This window comes from Psittacula echo (genome assembly GCF_963264785.1).
Source record: "Psittacula echo genome assembly, chromosome: Z".
NCBI classification, from domain to species: Eukaryota; Metazoa; Chordata; class Aves; order Psittaciformes; family Psittacidae; genus Psittacula; species Psittacula echo.
Genome location: NC_137742.1, coordinates 104,758,928 through 104,780,329, shown reverse-complemented (window position 1 = coordinate 104,780,329; position 21,402 = coordinate 104,758,928). Strand labels below are relative to the sequence as shown.

The following is a 21,402-nucleotide window of genomic DNA, read 5'->3' as shown; positions in this document are numbered from 1 at the left end:
GTGTGGTCCTCTTCTCTTCTGAACAGCAAGTTTTCTTCAAGATGAGTATCTTAATTAAAGAGACTAAAGAACGGAAGGTTCAGATTTTGTCCCAGTAATAAAAAGCACAAATATGAGCCAAAGAAAAATACAGTTACGACAAGAGAGGGTGCTTCCCTACTTGACATCACTGCACCCTGAACTATAATTGCCCCTGCAGCCAGTAGTTCATACCATAGCTCCAGACAGCAATCCCTTGTAAATTAGCAGCAGCCTTTATTCTGAGTGGCACTGGTGCTACAGGTTAGTAAAATCCAGGCTTGCTCATGTTGAAGAACCAGCCAGAGGCAGATGCACAGTGCTGGAGCAGCTGCTGCACTGTAAATGCCACCCAAGGTATTTGCCACAACCTCCCATACGGAAAATGAAGCCCAGTCAGCTTTGTTGACAAAGAGTGATCTTAGCTCAAGGTGCACCCTGCAACAAATTCTTCCTGGTAAGGCATCTAAGAAACTCACACACCTCACTGTAGGGACAGGCCAAGGGGAATGGCTTTAACCTGCCAGAGGGGAGACTGAGCTGAGCTCTTAGGCAGAAGCTCTTCCCTGTGAAGGTGCTGAGGCGCTGGCACAGGGTGCCCAGAGAAGCTGTGGCTGCCTCCATCCCTGGCAGTGTTCAAGGCCAGGTTGGACACAGGGGCTTGGAGCAAGCTGCTCCAGTGGAAGGGGTCCCTGCCTGTGGCAGGGGTTGGAGCTGGAGGAGCTCTAAGGTCCCTTCCAACACAAACCATTATGTGATTCTATGAACACATGGCTGAAGTTTAAGGTCAAATTCAAACTTTAAGGGAAAAAAACAAACAAACAAACAAACAAAAAACACAACAACAAACAAACTCCTGACCTTTCATGAGAACAGATGTAGCTTCATCGTCTAAAACACATCTTTAGTGCACTGGATTATTACAAACTATCGCTTCAACACTTTTCTGAAGAATCTGAAATTGTTTGGGTATCTTTAAGAAAGCTTGCTGCAATAAAACTGCTTTGCACACATCAGACTTCAAATGAAACTTTTGTGTTTGCACCTAAACACAGGCCAATGTTTATATATGCTGCACTATAAATAGCATTAAAGCAAAAACTGACAAATTCCAGAAAGACTAGAGTTGTTGCAAGGAAACTAATTCTTCCCCAGAGGATACAGTTTCCCTCCACACTGGATACTGTATTTAAATAGCTAAAGCTCCTATTGATCAGCTCACCTCCATCACCATGTTTTACATGAGTGTGCACACATGAACATTAAGTATATGAAATTACCTGCTACAATTTTATGGTTAGTCACGTGGAAAACACCCACAAAAAAAAAAAAAAAAAAAGACGTATGTAAATGCAGCATTACATTTAAAGGCAAAAGGAAAAATTCAGCATCATTACATATTTCTACTTAATTAACAAGAAAAAAACGTATGTAGACAAAATCCTAGTTTTAGCAGGAGTTTTTTTAGCACTGTGTTGAAGCAACAACTGAAATTTCAGTCACTGACAGCAAGAAGTGTCTTGTAACGTGCTGCTCATTTCAAATCCTCTTGACAAATACATTAGTTGACCTCAAGATTCTGGTTTTCCTAGTAGTAGCTCAATTTATATCCAGCATCTCCTCTAAACACTTTTTTTTCACCATACAGGAAGAAAAGAACATATGTTTCAGGATATATAAAATACATATATATATTTTTTTCAGGATATATAAATTTAAACAAGATCAACACACAATCTAACAAGCTACTAATGATCAGCTGAGTCACACCAACTCATTTCCACATACAAACCTTCACCTGCATTCACGTAATAAGTTAGTACACACCCTATTTATAATAAACTCCCAAATCTCATACCTTCCCTCAGAATACCTCAACTAAACTAACTAGATGAGCCCAGGCTTTGCAAATTCTACTACTGAAATCAAGGACACGTGGGGAGAGGCAGATTTACAGCAAGTGTCGAATTTCTTCAACTGCCCTTTATCCGATTATCCTATCCTTATAACCTCTTATCTGAGATCAGCTGCTTGTAACTTTGATCTTCCTGCCAGTTACATTGACAGTTCAGAAAGCTGCATTTTCACGTAGCTATACTGAGCAGAACAATAAGGTCAATAACCAAAAATGCCAAATTTCAGTCAGGGGAAGATAAGTTTTTGTCAGTGTATTGCTTGAAACAAAGCGTTCAGAATTGAAATATTAATTTAAAATAATTAAGTAATATTATACCAGACTTGCTTGGTTTTGCAGCACATCAAAAACAGTGCACCCAAGCCAAATAATCAGCATTCCAGCACACCTAGCCATCAATGGGAATGAAGCCAGCATCCTATCTCAGGTGAAAGGTATCCCCACCAGTCTTCCCAAAGTGCTGCAAGAGCAGCAACAAAACCTGAAGATACACAAAAGGATATACAGCACTCCTAGAAGGTATGTTCACCTCATTTAAACTGCTGCACACAGCTGAAACCAGGTCATTTTAAATTGAAAGAACTGAACAAAAGCTATGTGTGAAAAGGCTGGATGCATCACCATTAGTCAGCACAAAAACATCACCTTGGGTCAACATGTGTTTGGATCAGTCCCAACAGCTGGTGACAGGAGCTGTGTCTTTGAGGAGGAGAGAGGAGAGGCCTCAGAAAGATTTAGGCAAAATAACCCACAGAAGGTAAGAAACGGTGGGTGAAGCTGATCTGATCTCAGTGGGTTCAAACTGAAACAGGGAAGATTTAGGTTGGATGTAAGGAAGGAGTTCTTCCCTGTGAGACTGGTGAAGCCCTGGCACAGGTTGCGCAGAGAAGCTGTGGCTGCCCCATCCCTGGCAGTGTTCAAGGCCAGGTTGGACAGAGGGGCTTGGAGCAAGCTGCTCTAGTGGGAGGAGTCCCTGCCTGTGGCAGACAGTTGGGACTGGATGAGCTTTAAGGTCCCTTCCAACCCAAACCAGTCTGGGATTCTGTGATTGCATGAATGCTGGTGGATCACAATGGCAAGCTCACATTTTTAAGTGCTCCTTCTCTTCCTATTTGACTCTATTCACCTCACTGCACACAGACATCTGCCCCTTTCATAGGAATGTTTTTAGATTCCTACACACAGACTAACCCAGCTAAGTGACTGGTATCTGGGCTTACACAAAAATCTAAGTACTCCAGCTTTCCTCCATCCCCACCAACAGAAAACACTGCACAGAAATTTTTAAACCATTCTCATCACCATAGCATCAAAGGACCTTTCAGAAACACACCATGCCTTGTGACCAGCAACATTAGATGACTCCTTATAAATAAGAAACTGTGATTCTGTTTAAACTTTATTCTTGGGAACACAGCTGTTAAGCTTATGCGAGCAAAGGGACCACAACACAACTGCTTCCTGCCTAGGAGTGCTAAGACAACTCTAAGATTCTGTGAGAAGTCACCAGCTTTGGACACGTCCCAAAGAAAGCCCCACTTTTTCCAAAACATATGTATCCCCACCATGGAGAGGGCTCTCCCTCGTAACACAAAATAGGAATTCCCATTTTAGAATGACCTTTTATGGTCACAACAGAAACTACTTTCAAGTAGAAGGTCTCTTGTTAAATACCGTAAGTTTAACACTGAAACAGAAATAGATGCTGTCACTTCAAGAGGACAGAAGGCAGAAGAGGAAAGAGCAGTTTCTCCAAAAGAGCTAATGAAAGTAGTTGCAAATAATCAGTTCAGCTGTAACGCAGCAAACTAAGTACATATGGATCCAGCACTCTACCACATGCAGCCCTTGCAAGACTTTTCTACAGCTACTCACCTTTAATGAATCTTGACTGACTTTTTCGTTGCAGCTACACAGGAATTCCAGCTGTACAGATTAGGAACTGCAATTTCTCGTAATTTAGTGCCTCATTAACTTGCACTGTGCTAGGAGTAGTGCATGATGTTATCCAAGGACTTGTCTGTCCTCAAACTTGTGAGAGGCTTTCTTAGCCTATCACAAATTTAACTGAGATCCTTCTGCCTGGTTGACCAAAGAGCTTCTTCTTGTAACTCAGCACTTGGTGCACAGAAGATACATTAAACAGCAGAGAATACCCATTTTCAATGTTCAAAAGCAACAGCAGGCTCATCCATGATGAATGCCAGCATCCTCATTTTGCCATAAGCGCCTTAAATGTTGTGGAATGGGCTTATATAGACCAACGATTTCCCTGCGCATTGCTCTTTTGTACCAGGAGCAAGGCCAGGCCATCCTGAACTTCCACACACAGAAGCCAAGTTACGAATGTGATGCAGAACTTTGCCCTGACCTGCTAGCAAATGAGGTCATAACTAACGTAGAGGGAGACCGATATCACCATCTGGAAAGGTCATCTTCTCCAGATTGCCACAGGTGCAGAGACTCCTGCTACAGAACCAAGAGAGCAATATGCAGTAGAACAGCCATTTCTGCTTTTTAGGCACGCAATTCCTCCTATACCCTCCTGTTTTGGGGAGGTTCAAGTAATCAATTTCAGTGGAATAACCAGTTAAACTTGAAATAGTGGGGAAAAGTTAGCAGGTGCTTTTTGACAACACATAGTTAAGAACACAAAAAAAGGAACCCAGGAAAGAAGTACTGCTTCTGCCTTTACATGAAGACATGCTTCCACTGCATATAATGGCCTCTAAATCAATTTCTGATCACGATGTGAAAAATCCCATTTTTTGCTGCAGTTTCCCTCTTAACAACAAAGATGTCAGACATCATTTAACTTTGCTATAGCTAATAGCTCAATTCCAACTCTCCTTTCTCTCCCACAGGCCACCCATCTGTCTGCCTGTTCCACCATGTGGATCTGCTCCTGCGACTTCACCCCTTCTAACACTGGGGGATCCTTAGGCAGCGTTCCTTTTATCCCCAGCCCTAGGCTAAATGGTACTGACCACCTTCCTACTCAAAAGGCAATTATGTGGAAGAGCACAATCAATAAATGGGTGACAATGAGAACCAGCCAAACTGTCTGCAATAGAGGCAGAGATAGGGCATTTTCCACTTGCCGTTGGTGGCTTTTGCCTTTAAGGGTAGGTATATCCTGGAAATACTTCACCACTTCCATGACCTCCCGGAGAACAGCAAAGTTAATCCTTGTCTTTTAATAAGCTCTCTGCACTGAACGCTGTGCATTTGATCCCCACTGATACCCATCTCAACATGTTTTAATACCCGTACAGATTTGGCTGCTTCTTCCAAGGCCATTTCCTCGCTGCAGCACATGACAGTCATACCAGAGATTAAGAAAAAACCTTGGTGTATTCTTCTAATCAGTTGGCAGCATCTAAGCAGAAATCTCTTCTAATGATGTACTCTAAGCTGATCAAAAAAACAACCGAGCAAGCAGGCAAAGAGAGTTATTTATGTGGAACGAAGATTAAAAATCAATTAGAAATACATGAACCTTCAAGTAGCCTCTCCTACACAGGAGGTAAGTAAGGAAAGTGGAGCACATATGCTCAGCAAATTAAAAAAACTCTATAAAAGAAAAAATAACTATGCTTGTATTTCACCACATCCCAGCTAAGCACACAAATCAGGTTCAGAGTGCTCACACACACATGTATACAGATTCTATGATGCCAACCAGTTTATGTAAAGACAGAGTTTGGGGCTAAACCTGTATTTCCAACGTTTCAAATGTCAGCTAAGGGCCTGACTGTCACCCCTCACTCCAAAGGTAGCTGCATTTCAATAAAACTGAATGTGCAGCTGTGTATCTTTCAGAAACTTCTGTGTGCAAGAGATGCTAAAACCAAAATCTATTCTACACCTGAAAAATTCAGTCCTCTGAATCTGTCAGAAGACCCTGAGGTTTATTTGTTTAACTTCAAGTTCTGCTCTACTCAGAAGTCGAGTATCTATGATAAACAATACAGCTTCATGGTCGAGTTGACTGGATGCCACTGATTCCACCACCATAGCTTAGTTCACAAAGAGTTTTTTAAAGAATGATGCAGGGAACAAGGATAGTGTTACATCAGCTCTAAATATTCAACATCTAATGAAAGCTTTGCTTTGTTGCTAAATGTTAGCGCCATGTGACCCTTGCGGATTTTTCTGTATGCAAAAGCTTGGTGTGGGAATACTCTGAAGCGACTATTTTGCCTGTCAGGAAGAACCCCTAAGAGATGGCTGATGAGCCTCTCCAGTTCTCAGCCCTCCCCACGGCTCCCTCCATACACTCACCAAAGACAAGCCGGTTTTTCTGCAGAACCGAAAAAAACGTTTACTGAATAGGTTTGGTTATTGCAGCACAGAGAACAGAGGATATGTTTCAGAAAACTTAGGCCACCCTTAAGTATAACAGGCATGAGAACCAACAGAGATAGTCCATCCTTCACAGCACAGTGACTGCTCTCACTTTAGCTAGGGTAAACGGGGAGAAGTAACATCAGGATACATTGGACTAAATTCTGCAGTGAAAATAGAGACATAAATAGACAAAAAATATAGAAAATACAGCTTGTCTCAAAGTTAAAAAGACAAAACATTACTACAGCAACATTGAGAATGCATACCTATATCTTTGTGCAAACGAAACAATTTGTACATAGCCTGTAGAACACTTTGTTACCCTGTAAGATGGCATGCCAGGACTGGTATGGTGAACCAAACAGGGACTGTACAGGCAGGAAGCCAAAGCAGGATAAGCAGGACCCAGTAAGAAGCTCAACAGAGGAAGCTTTGAAAGTCGAGAAAGGCAACTAGTAGACTGAGAGACAGACAAATGCATAAAACCAGAACAGAAACAGCCTGAGACAGCCACAGGCCAGATGAATCTGTGACCACCAAAGTACTTTCTACTCCAGCATGGTGTTTGTGTTGCTGTTGGGAGTTTGGGCTTGTGCAGGTTTTTTCCCCTTTCTTTTTAGTTTGGTTGTATTTTTCAAGTACTCCACAGGAGATCCAAACTTCCACTTGAATAAGTGAGAATCACCACAACCGCAGGCAATGGCAGCTCTGCTTGAGGTACAGCAGAGATTTTATATTATAAAGTTACAAAGAAGATTTGGAAGAAGAAAAGAGTAGACAACATAAAGAGTAAATCAGCTTTTGTTCTGTATCTGTTAAAAGAGGATTTATGATACATTACAGACTGTCACAGCTTCTGTACTGCCCAACATCTTTACAACTTCAGTAGATTTAACACAGGCTTGCTTAGCAGTAGTGAAAACAAAGTAAAGAGCCCTGAAGGCATGTTTAAGTTTCATAGCGAGCAAGAAGGGAAGACCCTACTTGAGCATACATAAGTACAGACAAAAACCAGGCACTATTCACATAATCATCGAATCGTTTAGGTTGGGAAAGACCTGTAAAATCATTGAGTCCAACCATAAACCGAACTCTGCCAAGCCCCACTACACCATAAAGATACTTGTTGCATAATTGCATGTCGAAAAAGTCAAAGATCAAGAAAAAGACTATAGTTCATAGAATCACAGAATAGCTAGATGAGGCTCAGCAGAAGACTTACTTTATAGTCTTGACGCAGACACCTTCAACCATTTTACAGAGTTGTCAGCCTGATTACTCCCATTTTTGCCAATGCAGAAACTGAGTTGTAAGAAGAACGTAACTTCCCAGGCTCCCCTGCCAGCCAGGACACAGTCAAATTGGTCTTATCCAGTGCTCAATCCGCTAGGTAACGCTTACTAAAACAATGTCTTTATTTCATGTCTTCAAGTATATCTCAGAATAATGTGGTTAAACATAGGACTCTGTTCAAATCAACAACATACCTAAAATATGTAAAGACTACTGCCCTCTGTTTCTGTAGACATTAAGGTATTCTGAACAAGCTCTCCAGCAGTACCCGGAACATTATTTTTCACACATCTCTCAAATGAAGGTGTGAAGACACTTGGCATGCTTCCTGACATTGTACTGGTGTTTTCATTTCAGTAGCACATCTAAGGAGAGGCCAGTGGAAACAACTAGAGAGTACTATTCCCTCCCTCTTATCTGCCACATTATATTCAGAGCATCTGTAGATGGTAAAGCAGTAAAGGACTGGAAGCAAGTCTTCCCACCAGTGCTCCTGTTATTATCAATGCTGGCAGAATTATATTGCTGCTACAGCAACAGTGGCAGGTTTTCAAAGAAACTGCAGTGTATACAAGGATGTTTTACACAGCCAAACAGAAAATCTTCCTTCCAGTTCCCTCTGGCTTCAGACAAAAGCAGCAAACCCTAAATCAACACAACTCATAAGCACATATGGAAAGGCAGATGCCACGGTTCTGCCCATACTAGAAAACTTCATGATTAAAAAGTTTATGGCAGTGCAGCTCCACTTTGAAGGATCAGCAGAGGATCCAAGCACTCTGCATTGATGATCTAGAACCAGACACTGTAAAATCCAAATCTTGCCTGCAAATGCTGCTACTGAAATGCACATCATAGTGTGTTAGCAAAGACAGAGAAGGGCTTGCTCGAAGACAGACCTTCTATTTTAAGAAAGATGATCAGTAATTATTATTAACCAAAGTCATTAAACTTTTATCACAGCTGTAATATCATTATTTTTTGTACTTAAAAATGAAAGCTAAACGTTGTTTCTTGCCTTTTTTTTTAAAAAAGCACAAGTATGAGTATCAAAAATTGCTAGTATTAAAAAGGTAATTTTGCAAGCAATTCACAACTGAACAAAACCAGCTACTGTAGTATTCCAGTAACCTTCAGAAAAGCTGTTAATCTCAATATTCAGGATCCTGAACAGCACGATAGGGTTGAGAAATTAACCCTTTTAAAGTTGAATTTCAACAACTGACAATGGCATGTGTTAGCTGAATTCTATTTATGGCATCCATCCAAATATCAAATAAAGCTTTCCTGGCTGTGTTTCAGTCATCCCCATTCAGAGCTCAAAGAGTACTTTTCTAAATGTAGACAGGCAGTATAAATCCTGTGTCTTGTTTGCATGCAATTTTACACACCTCTGAAAGACAGAACATCATTATCTAGTAAAGGCCGCTTCAAGAAATGGACTGGTAATGACATACTGAAGAGTACTGCACGCGCATGCACACAACAGGGTACTGCTCTGATGAAGTTCATCACTTCAGCAACATTTCTGAAAGACTTTAATCACATGTAAGTAGTAGCATTTAAAGACGACATTTCTCTCAAACAACTCAAAATGGTAGCAGAAATAAAAACACAGGGGGAAATTAATAAATAAATAAATGAATAAATAAAATAAAACAAATCTGTTCACAATGCCGTAAGAATTAAAAACAGTAAATCTGATGTTGCCATGTTTTAATCTGATAGCATGCACGAAACTGAGCTAAGTTTATGTTTGGAAAGAATCCAAATATGACAGGTATAAAAATTCAATTAAGGAATTCAAATCACCTCATTTTCCCCATGCAACACTCTCGGATACAGTTGTTGTAACAATGGCATTTCATTATTTATGATTCTATACTACAATGGATTTTAAGGAGAGTTGGTTTTCTTCCTAACTTCACACTCTGCCACCAAAAATACTTAATTTCTCAAATGTTCAGAGAAGCCCAAATACAGTATGATCAAGGAGTATCATTATTAGCTATTTATCAACCATGTTAAAACATCAGGATTGTTTTCAGAATCAAAGTTCACCAGAAACACAGTTATGCTCATTCCTTAGGTGCAAGCACCATCCAAATTTGAAGGCACAGAGGAGTCCACCCAACCCTCAGTTTACTAATGCCTTGAAATGACTTTTCTCAGCCCTTTCAGGTTTGCACATTTTTTTTCCCTGGTGTTATTTTTGCCATCTCTTACACTTGCTATAGAACAAGAAATGCAACAGCAGCAATGAAAAATACATGCACTTTTTTCATCGGATACCACGGTATCTAACCTGAAACACAAAAACATACATGTATTCAGACTTTCAATACACTGCAACCATCTCTTGGATTCAGGATTTCATTATAAAACTGGGTGTAGAGGCTATGTTCATGAGACATGACATGTCCTAGAATGATGTCTAGCATCTTGAGCTTGCTAACCATCTTCTCACCTCCTTCCCTGTACTCATTTTAGTAAGATACTGACATTAAAAGGTATTTTGTCATCCCCCAAACTGAGAAATATTTATACTTCCTACCAGCATTTTGGCTCCTACTGGTAATTCAAGTACTATGTTTGATGATAAACATCATTTCTAAAACCAAACACGATGTTTAACAAACAATACTCCTCGGCACAGTTAAAAGAAAGCTCTGCTTAAGGCCTGATGTCTGTAACACCGCTTCTAATAAACTGATTAATAAGGCACATAAAAGATGTGGTGTCCAAGTGATGGAGCCCAAGACTCTTGAGTCTCACCAACATCTCTTGCTCGTACTGCAAGATCCCAGATTAGGAGGTGAAACTGCGTCAGTGTTTAAGAACACTGAAGTAATGAGAGACAGCCTGCGTGTTTCACATGCATTTCATGCAGCCACAAAGCATCTCAGAGCATGGCACACAAGTCCCAGATCACCTGCTCAGCTTTCTGTCACATTTAGCACTACAGCAACTGTTACAGCAGAATAGCAGTGTTATGGACAGCGTTTGTTCAAAGTAAGCTTTTATCAAGCGCCAGGTGCCACAGTTCCATCTCAGGCTCTGCATTTAGGAGCCCTATGTTCTTTCCAACAACTAGTGCTGCTCATACCCACCAAGGCTCCCTTAGGCTGCAGATAAAGAGAGATGCAACTGATGATGTGCATGGTGTTTAACATCCTTGTCAGAGACACGGACAGTGGAGTCAAGCACACTCAGCAAATTTGCTGACGACACCGTACAGAGCTGTATGGTGCAGTCAACACGCTGGAGGGAAGGGACGGGATCCAGAGGGATCTGGACAGGCTGGAGAGGTGGAACCATGTGAACCTCATGGAGTTAAACAAGGTCAAGTGCAAGGTCCTTTACCTGAGTCAGGGCAATCCCAAGCACAACTACAGGCTAGGTGGAGAATGGATTGACAGCAGCCGTACTGTAGGCTAACTCCCTAGTTTACAGGTTTCCATAAATAGATATATCCTCTACAAACCTAACAGCTTCTTGAACAATTTATCCTTTTATCACTCAAAGCATTTTTCAACTGTTTACACAACTAAGTGGTGTACAGAAGAAAAAAAATAAAAAAAAATCTGTCCTGGGTTCAGCTGTAACAGCTGTTTTTCTCCTTAATAGCTGGTGCAGTTGAGTTTTCTACTTTAGCCTGAGAACAATGCTGATAGCACATCAATATCTTAGTTGTTGCTCAGTAATGCTTACTCCAATGAAGGACTTTTCACTCTCACACTCTGCCAGTGAGGAGAGGCACAGGAATCCAGGAGGAAGCAGAGACAGGACCCTGACCCAAACTAGCCAAAGGGGTATTCCATACCACAGCGTGTCATGCCCAGTACAGAAACCGGGGGGAGTTACTCGAAAGGCCCAGATCACTACTCGGGTCAGGCTGGGTGCTGGCTCGCGGGTGGTGAGTGGTTGTATTGTGCATCACTTGCATTTATTGTTTTCTTTTCCCGTTTTCATTTTATATTCTCTTCCCTTGTTATTTCCCTTATCATTATTATTACTGGTTGTAGCAGTAGTGGTTTTGTGTTATACCTTAGTTACTGGACTGCTCTTACCTCGATCTGTGGGATTTACATTCTTTCGATTCTCCTCCCCATCTCTTCGGGAGCGGGAGGGGTAGAAGGGGGGCAGTGAGAGAGTGGCTGCGCAGGCCTGAGTTACCGGCTGGGCTTAAACCACAACATCATCTTTTGTTTTAAATAGCAATTTAAAACAAAATGCTTAGACATTGCATTGGGTGCCTATTATCTCTGAAGCCATGAAAAATAATAAACAAGCACAGCCTATTTATCTGTGCTACACCATTCCTGGCTTTCATACTCCTCTCCCCCTCATTTATATCTTGTTCAGTTTGGTATCTCCAGGTAAATAAAGCATGACCTTGTCTATGGTAAACCTTGACACCAATTCAAGGAAAGACAACGTAACAGAAGGCAAGTCCTCTGAGGGTTAGAGTTCATGGGGATAAATCGCAAGCATGCAGATGATTACATCTGGATGGATACAAACTACCTGCTACAGAGGATTCCAGCACTCCCTAAGATTATCCCACCCTGCTCCCCAAGAAACTGAGCTATTATAGGCTGCTATGACCAGCTTCTCATAAGTCATATGCTGTTAAACTTAAAAGATCTCTTCAGCCTGAACCAGCTGTCTTTTCTTACTGCCCCTCTAAGGGAGGGAAAAAACTGTACTCTGAGTTTCTTCAACAAGAAAACTAGTAACCCACCATATAAAGTGTTTGTTGCAAACACCCAGGGTACTTCAGCTGTCTTTCCTCTATGTCTAAAAGCTGACTGAAGTACAAATAAAGCCTGTAGACTCCTCAGATCAGGTGCAGAATGGCAGTAATCCTCCTAAATTAATTCTTTTGCTATTGTATTAATGTATTGAAATACCTGCACAGCAAGGGGTACTCTAAACAATATAATCCCTTCCTTGCTAACACACCTCCAAAAGAACCTTTTTTACTTAAATAGCAGCAAATAACTGAATTATGGAAGCTTAAACTGAATCCTTTCAGACAACAAAATAAGAAACCTTTTTTTTTTTCTTCCCATTTGATTAAAAAGTGACTCCATTCCAGGGGTAGTTCAAGTTTCAAGGCAAGACAGATGGCCCTGTCTAGAATTCAGATGCCCTAAAAGAAAAACAAAGTAAGATTTACTCCCAAATGATACCTGCACACAGGCTAAGGAAGGGCACTGATCACATTCAAATATACTCACAGACAAGAGATGATGTAAGTTCTTCATCACTTATCACTATCTATTATGAGTTCAAACTTAAACAGGGGAAGTTTAGGTTGAATGAGGGTGGTGTGGCATTCATCTTTACTGTGAGGGTGGTGAGGCGCTGGCACAGGTTGTCCAGAGAAGCTGTGGCTGCCCCATCCCAGGCAGTGTTCAAGGCCAAGTTAGACTGAGCCTTGGGAGACACGGTTTAGTGTGAGGTGTCCCTGCCCATGGCAGGAGGGTTGGAACTGGATGATCTTAAGGTCCTTTCCAACCCTGACTGTTCTATGATTCTAACAAATGCAGAGAGGAGTTTAAAACTGTTAGAATCTGCTGAGTATGCCTGGAGCACCAGCCTTGATAGTTAAACGTGTATACACATACACACAAAGGAACCTCACTGCAAAGGCAGACATACTGACTGAACTGTGAAACACACGTTAATAGTGGTACTCAACGTTACTCAAACGTGTAGGTGTGCAGTCCTTTTTGACAAGAACTCCGCTACCGCCTGCAGCTCAGTAGGAGCCGCTGCTGCCATCAACACTCTCCCAGGAGAAGCACACAGGGAAGCAGAATGTAGTTTTAGCAGAAGCAGATTGGAACTTACAACTCACACCGTCCTCCCCCACTTCACAAAGCAGTTTGCATGACCACTACCAGTTAACAGTCCCATTAGAAGGTCATGTTCCCTCAGCAGAAGACAACACAAACTGTCACAGTTAATAGAAGCTACTGAACTCCGCAGCTATCAAAACTTAGATTCTTCTGCTGAGTGAATACATACAAAAAAACCACAGGCCTCTAGACAATGAGAGACTGAAACAACTGGCTTGTAATGTCAAAGTTTCTGAACAGGAATGGAACTCCAATACTTGAAAACATTTATTACTGTCTTTATCTTTCCTATATGCTTCACCTTGTCTGGACATTAACAGGAACTGCTGTCCAGCTTCCCTTTGTTTGCCAAACAACCTGAACTTCACAGCAACTCAAATCTGCTTTCACCATCAAAACTTTGCATTATTTTGGCATACTGCATTAGTTTTATAAACTTTGTAAGGTTACCTTTCCAACTACTGGAGGGACAAGTAACTGAGGGAACTGGAGAACAATTCTTCAGAGTTTATTTATATAAACAGTGAAAACATTCCTCTTCGTTCAGTTGATGATATTCACTATACAAATCACTCAGAACTACACAAGTTAATAACATAATGTAACTGATTCTGAGCATTCCCATCAAAACACTGCTAAAGCACTGCACGCTTTCAGAAATTGCAGATACTTATGATTTTCTTATGTACCCATCAGAATCTGCTCATACACGAGAGCTCAAAGTTAGATCCGAGTTCATTTCAGTCAGTTCCTAAAATAATTGCTGTACTTGCAGATGAGAAAGCCAAAACTTGTCCGAATATTCAACCTCATCAGTTCGCTCTTTACATAAACCCAGAGAAGATAACAAACATGATAAACTGCAGAGACATGATCACATGCCTTACTTCACCTGCACTTTGGACACTCATCAATTCCCTCTAGAGTTTACCAGCATTATCTACACTTCAAAATGAGTTCAGGCCATTGCCTTTTTTGCATAAAAGAAAGCATTACTTCTCTTGTTTTCTCCAACTCAAAAGAAATATATTTCCACATAAAACTACATAGTATGCATACCAGTGAAAAATTTGGGAAAAAAAAAAAAATCCAAGCTTCAAACTAACAACAATTTTTAGTCAACAGACCCCAAAAAGGTAACTATGCTGCTGAAAACCTATAAATAAAAATCAGATGCTTATAAAAATGGAAAAATCTTAACCTACAATCTGGGAAACATGAGATAAAAAAATTATACCTCTTGACTACTGAACAGCAGTTCCCTATGGATTCCCCTTATGAGCAGCTACAGCAGATTTCAAATATGATGAAGCACAATCCTGAATTAACTGAAGCACAAGCACTCTTGACTTCCGTATTTTTACATTCTAAAGATTCTCAGATCTCTGGTAAGCGTCAAAAGTGCAAAAAGAACTTTCCAGAACAAAATAAAATGCAAGGTGTGATGATGCTGAGTGATATAATATAAGGGATGCTGAGTGGCATAACCTGGCATCAAAGAATGTGATGAGCTGAAAACAGACTAAAATGGATGGGAACTATTGCAAAATCGGGTCTTCCTCTAAAGCACATCCATGATCAGAAATATCTGCACAGTAACTTAAGCCAGTTTTCTAACCTCTGGGTCCCTGAGAACTCTCCAAGATTGCTGAAATAAAAGACAATATAATAAAACGTACTCATTTAACTCTGCAAGCGGAAGAAGTCTGGACCAAACACCTCTGGTTGCAGGGAACCACACATTCATGGCCCACAGGCTTCAAAAGGAGCAGCCCTGCTGACAAAGCATCAGAGCCCATTTCATTGTGAAACCATCACTACAAACACACTACTCTGACAGTGGCCGTGCTGATGCTGAGGTCTCGCTAAACCAAGTCAAATTCCAGCTTCCCACTGCAATATTCAAATCTTGCCATGGGATTGAAATATATTTTCTCCAATCACGGTTTCTTTGAACATCTAAACTTACATGGAACAAGACTGTTGGGCAATATATGAAGATTCTCCAGAAGGAAAATAAAACATCTTTACTTCCATAGATGTTAAGTATTCAAAATGAGTAAAATTTACAATGAAAAAACCCAACTAGTCTTAGAACTAAAGAAAAAGTTTATTTAATTTCTCTTAATCCCTGTACTCCTTGATCCACACCACACATTTACACTACATATACACTCCAGGCAAGCACTGGAGAGCCTACAGCAGGAACAGTCTCATACTGTTCCCTTTACACCTGTAGCAGGAGAGGTGCTGCTATATCCTGCCCAGTTTCCCAAGCTTCATACATGGATTCCCCCATCTAGCCCCAAAAAAACAGCCCAGGCAGAAAGCTTGGCTTTCCTAGTGCAAGCACAAGAGCACAGGCACAGCAAATGCAACAGAAGGCACAAAATGAGAAGCATTTCTTTCCATTGCAAAGCCAGTTTTTCAGTTCTACCTTATCTGCTACCTCCTCCACCATTTAATCCCAGTCCTCAATGCCTCCTTTTCTTGCCCTCACACCACCACTTGTGCCACTGCACGCTTAGGACTTTTTAACTCTGGTCTCCCTGATCTTATCAGAAGTACAGGATACTCATTCTAGATTGGTTTCCCAATCCTATTCATCTTGCCACCACAAAAAGCAATTGTTTTGGCTCAATGCAGAGAACAGTACACGGGTGAGAACAGATGGGAGGGAAAGGGGTCTGTTAAAACAGCTCTGTCATCAGAATATTCAAATTACAGTGTGGAAAACTGTGAATTCAAAATCCTTCTCCTTACCCCAGCACCACACATACTCATCTCAAAGCAACATTTTCCATACTTTTGTTTTCAAAGCTAATAAAACAGTAAGATTCAAAGTAGAAACAGACATTTACACGGCTGACACAGAATTTAACCAGTTCCTTGACTTAAGTCAGAAGGTGCTGGGGTCAGCTGGCAGATCTGCAACAGGCGGGTGCATGCAGTCCATCCCTCAGCACTGCTTATCCAGCATGGCACCTTCTGCAAGCTAGAAAGCAGCTAAGTATTATTACAAAAAGAATCTAAGTATTATTTCTATTCCTAAAAACTGCTAGTATTAGCTAAAGTTCAAAACTAAAAGCAGGCTTTTCCTGTTTTTATAAAGCATCTGCTCCATTCCTCTTTGATAATTCAATTACCACAGTTATCCTCTGGATCATGGAAAGAAAAAAGTTCTGGTAGGAAAAAAAAAAAATTCACCCAAACCCACGTGTTGTACCAACAATTCTCAGTAAATACAAGTAGATTACTGTCATGTAACATTTAATCATGGAAGAAAACTGAGTTTTAACTATATGACATTTTTAGGACAAAAGAGTTATTTAGGAGACTACAAACATTTTTCTTGATGCTTCCAAGTTCCAGAAAGTCCCACAGTTTTACAGTTACTCGGCTGTGTAAGAAGAAATCAGAGGGGGGAGACGATGAATAAAAAGTTCTGGATGCACTTGCTGCAGTCCAAAAATGCAACTTTATTCACAAACACATACTTTATTTGTTCAAAATGAATGTATTTGCTTAATTAATCACATATTTAATCAATTTGGCTTTAGTACCTGACACCTGATGAACTGCTTTAACCACAGTTTCTCAGCTCTGCCTGTTGACAATGAATAGCTAACTGTGCTATATCTGAATGGTGCATATGATATTCAACCACAGAAAACTAGCCTCAAGGTTTTAGGTTTTATGCTCCAGTGATTTTTTTACTACATTACTAATTTGTATGCACATTTGGGTTGTTTTATTTCAAACAGGACAGTATGTTATGTAAAGATGGGAATTAAACCCATTACATTTTAAAGATTTTCAGCATTCAATGCATGCATTTTTGTATACGGCTATTTTCTTGTTAGGAGATATCATACTTCTGCAATGGTTACAAAGGATATATTAAAAAAAAAAAAAAAACCAACTGATTAAACATCACAAGACAGGTTTTATTCCTTAGCACAACTCAGTTTTTCAAGAGCTGTGGGGACAAGCTTCAGCAACAGGCCTTGGAATCAAGACTTCATATTTCTTTTATTTCTAGCAGCTATAACCAGTCATATTCCAAAAGCCTGCAACTTTAAGTATGGTTTCACTATCATTTTAAGCCAATATAAGCTGGCACTGCTGCTGAAAGAAGCTGTCCCACCCTTCCCCATTGCTAGTTTCCACATGTCCTTTCCTTGAGTCAGCACAAGCCATTCACAAAGACCCACAGCTAACATGACAAAGATACTCACCTAGTTAAAAATCATCATTTCTCTTCCCTTTTACCTTTTTGTTGTTGTTGAGAAGGAATAGGGGAAGAGTAGATTTCATTTTAATATGATCAGTTCCCCAACCCAGCTCTCCACATTGCCACAGGAGTTGGCAGGCACAGAGCAGTAAGGAACAGGCAAGGGACAAGACTGCTTGAACTCAGCAAATGGGAATTCATACTGGCTGGAACCGCTCATGAAACCACACTACAAGAGTGAAAACTGGAAGTATTTAGACATTCAAAGAAAAATAGTCCTTTTCCTAAGCCATGCAGAAATGAAAAGAAAGAACTCAAATTCTAAACTAATGACTCTCCTTTTGCTTGTATTGCCATGTCACCTTAGGTTTGTGTGCTTTTAGTTTTGCTTAACTTAGAGGAATATGAAAACAAAAATCTTAACTGAGATGGTCACACAAGCCAGAACTTTAACACCATGACTGACGGCATAACCAAATCTCTCCAGAGAATGGGACAAACTGTACCATTAATAACTGCACTAGCAGAAGCTGCATGTTGATTCATTGGGGTTTCAAATAGAACCTCACTTTAAAGAACAGACAAGTGTGTTTTAATCAACACACTAAAACTCTTCCACTTTAACTGAAGTTTGCATGTTACAAACCCCTGTTACTCCCAGGACCACCCCAATCTCTTGCTTTCATGATCTCTGCATTTCCAGAACACCACTGACAAACATACAAGACGGGTATCACTAAACTGCAACCATCCCTGCGCACACACAGGAATGCAATTCAGAGGAGAAGCTACTGGCCCCAATTCAATCTGCAAGATGGATTCCAAACTGCAGGGTAGCTGCCTTTCTAAAAGGAGAGCAGTTATGAGAAGCTACATGCTCCTAACACACCCTCATCACAAATGCATATTTGTGGCTTTTTCACTGTGTTCAGACCTTTCCCTTTATCGCGTCAGCTGTATTCATACTCTGATCCAGAACATTTGTCCACAGGGTAAGTTTATCCATACATATAGAGGGGAAAAAAACAAAAGCACACTGAAGTGTGTTCTGATTAACCAGATAACTCTAACCACCTTTCCTAAATCCAGCTAGAAATCATACTAATATACATCACAATAAAGAGACGATCGCTTTGTTACTCGCTCTGGAAAAGCGTAGTCATTGGCTCTAAATTTTAATTAAACTGCATTTCAACTTAACATCTCCTTGATCTTTTATTATGACAAAACATGACAAGCCAACCTTGCTTTAATCTCTTTATAACCACTCACTGCTCCAGACACCTCTATCATGTGCCATCTTGCTGAATATAACAGCTCATTATGGCCTCTCCTAAACATCCCTCAAGAAAACCATAGAGATGGACCAAACATCCTTCTCTAGATCTTTTCTAGCTCTGAACTTGCATCAACACCACCAGAATTAAAAATATACTCTTGATTAATCAGTCTGAGTGTTTGTTTCAGGCAGGAAAAAGATCTCAGCCATTCCATTAAATATAAAAAACGCTGGGAAATCATAGTAAGATCAAACTGTTTCAAATCTGATCAGTTAAGCACAAGTCCTTAAAGAAGTTTAGTAACTTACATGGAACATTTTTATTTCAAATGTTTCACAAATTCACACTGCACACTTCTCAAATACCCAATACAATAAATGGTCACTTTGATGGGGATTTATCACCTTGATGATTTTAATCAAGCTTCCCTGCTTCAAAATACTCTTTTCCCTTCTGCCACCCTCAGTAGGACTGAAACCAACTGGAATATGTATGTGTTAGGGAACAGGAGAGACTTAAGCCCCTGCAGGAACATCTTAAACAAAATTTCTAGACTATTACAAATTGGCGCTAACTTTAAGATCTCTAAACAGCAAGACAATGACCTAGAGCACTTTGAGAGCTTTAAAGGTGTGCTCTGATTTGGTTAAAGTCCTTTTATTTCTTATAGCTTCACCACTAACAACACACAGCTCTGAGTTATGAGCACACTGCAGTTGGCTCCAGAAATTCTTTATAAGTTTAATCTTTCCCATAAGAATACAGAACTCTGATTAGGTACCTTCCGGCTTATAGAAGACTGTCAATTTCTTCTGTCATACCCTGCAGATCTGCTCCCCACCAGCTGTGCTGCGGGCAGATGTGCTCAACAAACTACTTCTAGTGACTTAAGTCTCAAATAAGCAATGGCGAGGTAAAAACTTGCGTGGCACGTAGCACTTCTCTGAACATACACACCCTCGGTTAGTGTGCGCCTCTCAAAACACGAATTCTATGAAAACAGGCGTTCTCTTCGTTTAACATTCCCCACGTTCTCCCTTAGGCTCCACTTCTCAAGCCCCAGCGATGCCGTTTTACACTTGCTCCAAGAGTTAACAGCCAGGGATGCTCCAAGCCCCCTGGTACCGGTACCTATCACCGGGAAGGAATCCAGCCCTCTACTTTCGGGGCCCCCTGGCAAGTTTCTAACCCAAATCATAGCGTTCAGGGTCGCTCCGAGGCCGAAGCCCCCTCCCGAGAAATTCGGGGAGCCTGTAGCCGCCCGCGCCCCGTTACTTTGAGCTCGCAGCTACAGGCCGAAGCCGCTGCCCCCCCCCAACCCCCACCGGGGCAGCATCGGGCTCCAGCCGCATCCCTGCGGATGCGCCGCCAAACGAGGAGGTCAAGCGGGCGGCAGCGGGGCTGCGGCCGCGCTCCCGACCGGCACCGGCAGCGAGGCAGGGAGCAGGGAGAGAGGAAGTGGGGTGGGGGAGCCCCCCGCCGCGGTGCCGCTCCCGCGGGGGCCGCCACCGGGCCCCGAGCGCAGGAACCTGTCGGGACACATTCTTGAGGCCGCCGCGGCCGGGCCAGGAATGCGGCCGGGGGAGACGGACTCGGCCCCGGCGGGGGCGCCAGGGCCCCTCGGCCGAGCATCCCGTCGCGGCCCGCACGCCGGCGGGGGATGGGGGGGGAGAGGTCGGGGCGGGCGAAGCTCCCCGACGGCGCCAGAAGGGCGGGGGGGGGGGGGCCGCCGACGCGCGGGCCCGGAGGCAGGGCCAGCCATTAACGACGGTTAACGGCGCGGGCACGGTGCTCCCCCTCCGCAGCCCCACCTCCCGGCTCGGTGCCACACTCACCCTTGGAGTAGAGGGACTTGGGGGACTCGAGGTCGAGGTCGGCGCTGAGCAGAGAGATGAAGTCCGAGGGCATCGCAGCTCCGCGGCCCGGCAGGGGCGAGGGGGGCGGCGGGAGGAGGGGGCCGGGCCGGGAGGGGGGCGCTGCTGCCTCCGCCGCCCCGGGGAAGGGAGGGGAGACACCGGCAGGCGAGAGCGCGGCTCTCCTCACGTCGGGGCCGTGAATGGGGCCGGGTCGGGCCAGGCCGGGGGCTCCGCTCGCTGTCGGGACTGGGCACCGCCACCCGCCACCGCTGACAGTAACCGGCTGCTCCCAACGGAACGAGCCCGACTGCCTCCTCAGGTGCCACTCTGCGCCTGCGCGGCCGCCGGGGGTGGGGGCGCGCACACGGAACACCAGCGGTGCCCTCCCGCGCATGCGTCCCGGAGGGCGGTGGTGAAGAGACAGAACAGCCCACCAGGCAGGCCCTACGCGCCTGCGCAGGGGAGCCCATTGCCGCGCACCCCCCCTGCAACGGCAGCGTCGCAGTGCGCATGCGGGACGGGGTAGCGGAGGGTGGGGGAGCTGCCTGGCGGAAGAGCCGCCGCGGTGGCGGCGGGTGGCGTGGAAGCG

At 42.7% G+C, this 21,402-nt stretch overlaps 1 protein-coding gene across 1 annotated transcript in view; it reads right to left on the bottom strand.

The window, feature by feature from the left end:
* Positions 1 to 20,877, bottom strand: part of NFAT5 (nuclear factor of activated T cells 5) — a 65,140-nt gene extending 44,263 nt beyond the window's left edge. The window contains exon 1 of the mRNA XM_080638543.1: positions 20,793 to 20,877. Within this exon, the coding sequence (XP_080494669.1) occupies positions 20,793 to 20,865 (73 nt within the window). The 5' untranslated portion in view covers positions 20,866 to 20,877. The remainder of the gene's footprint in view (positions 1 to 20,792) is intronic.
* Between the last annotated feature and the right edge of the window lie 525 nt (positions 20,878 to 21,402).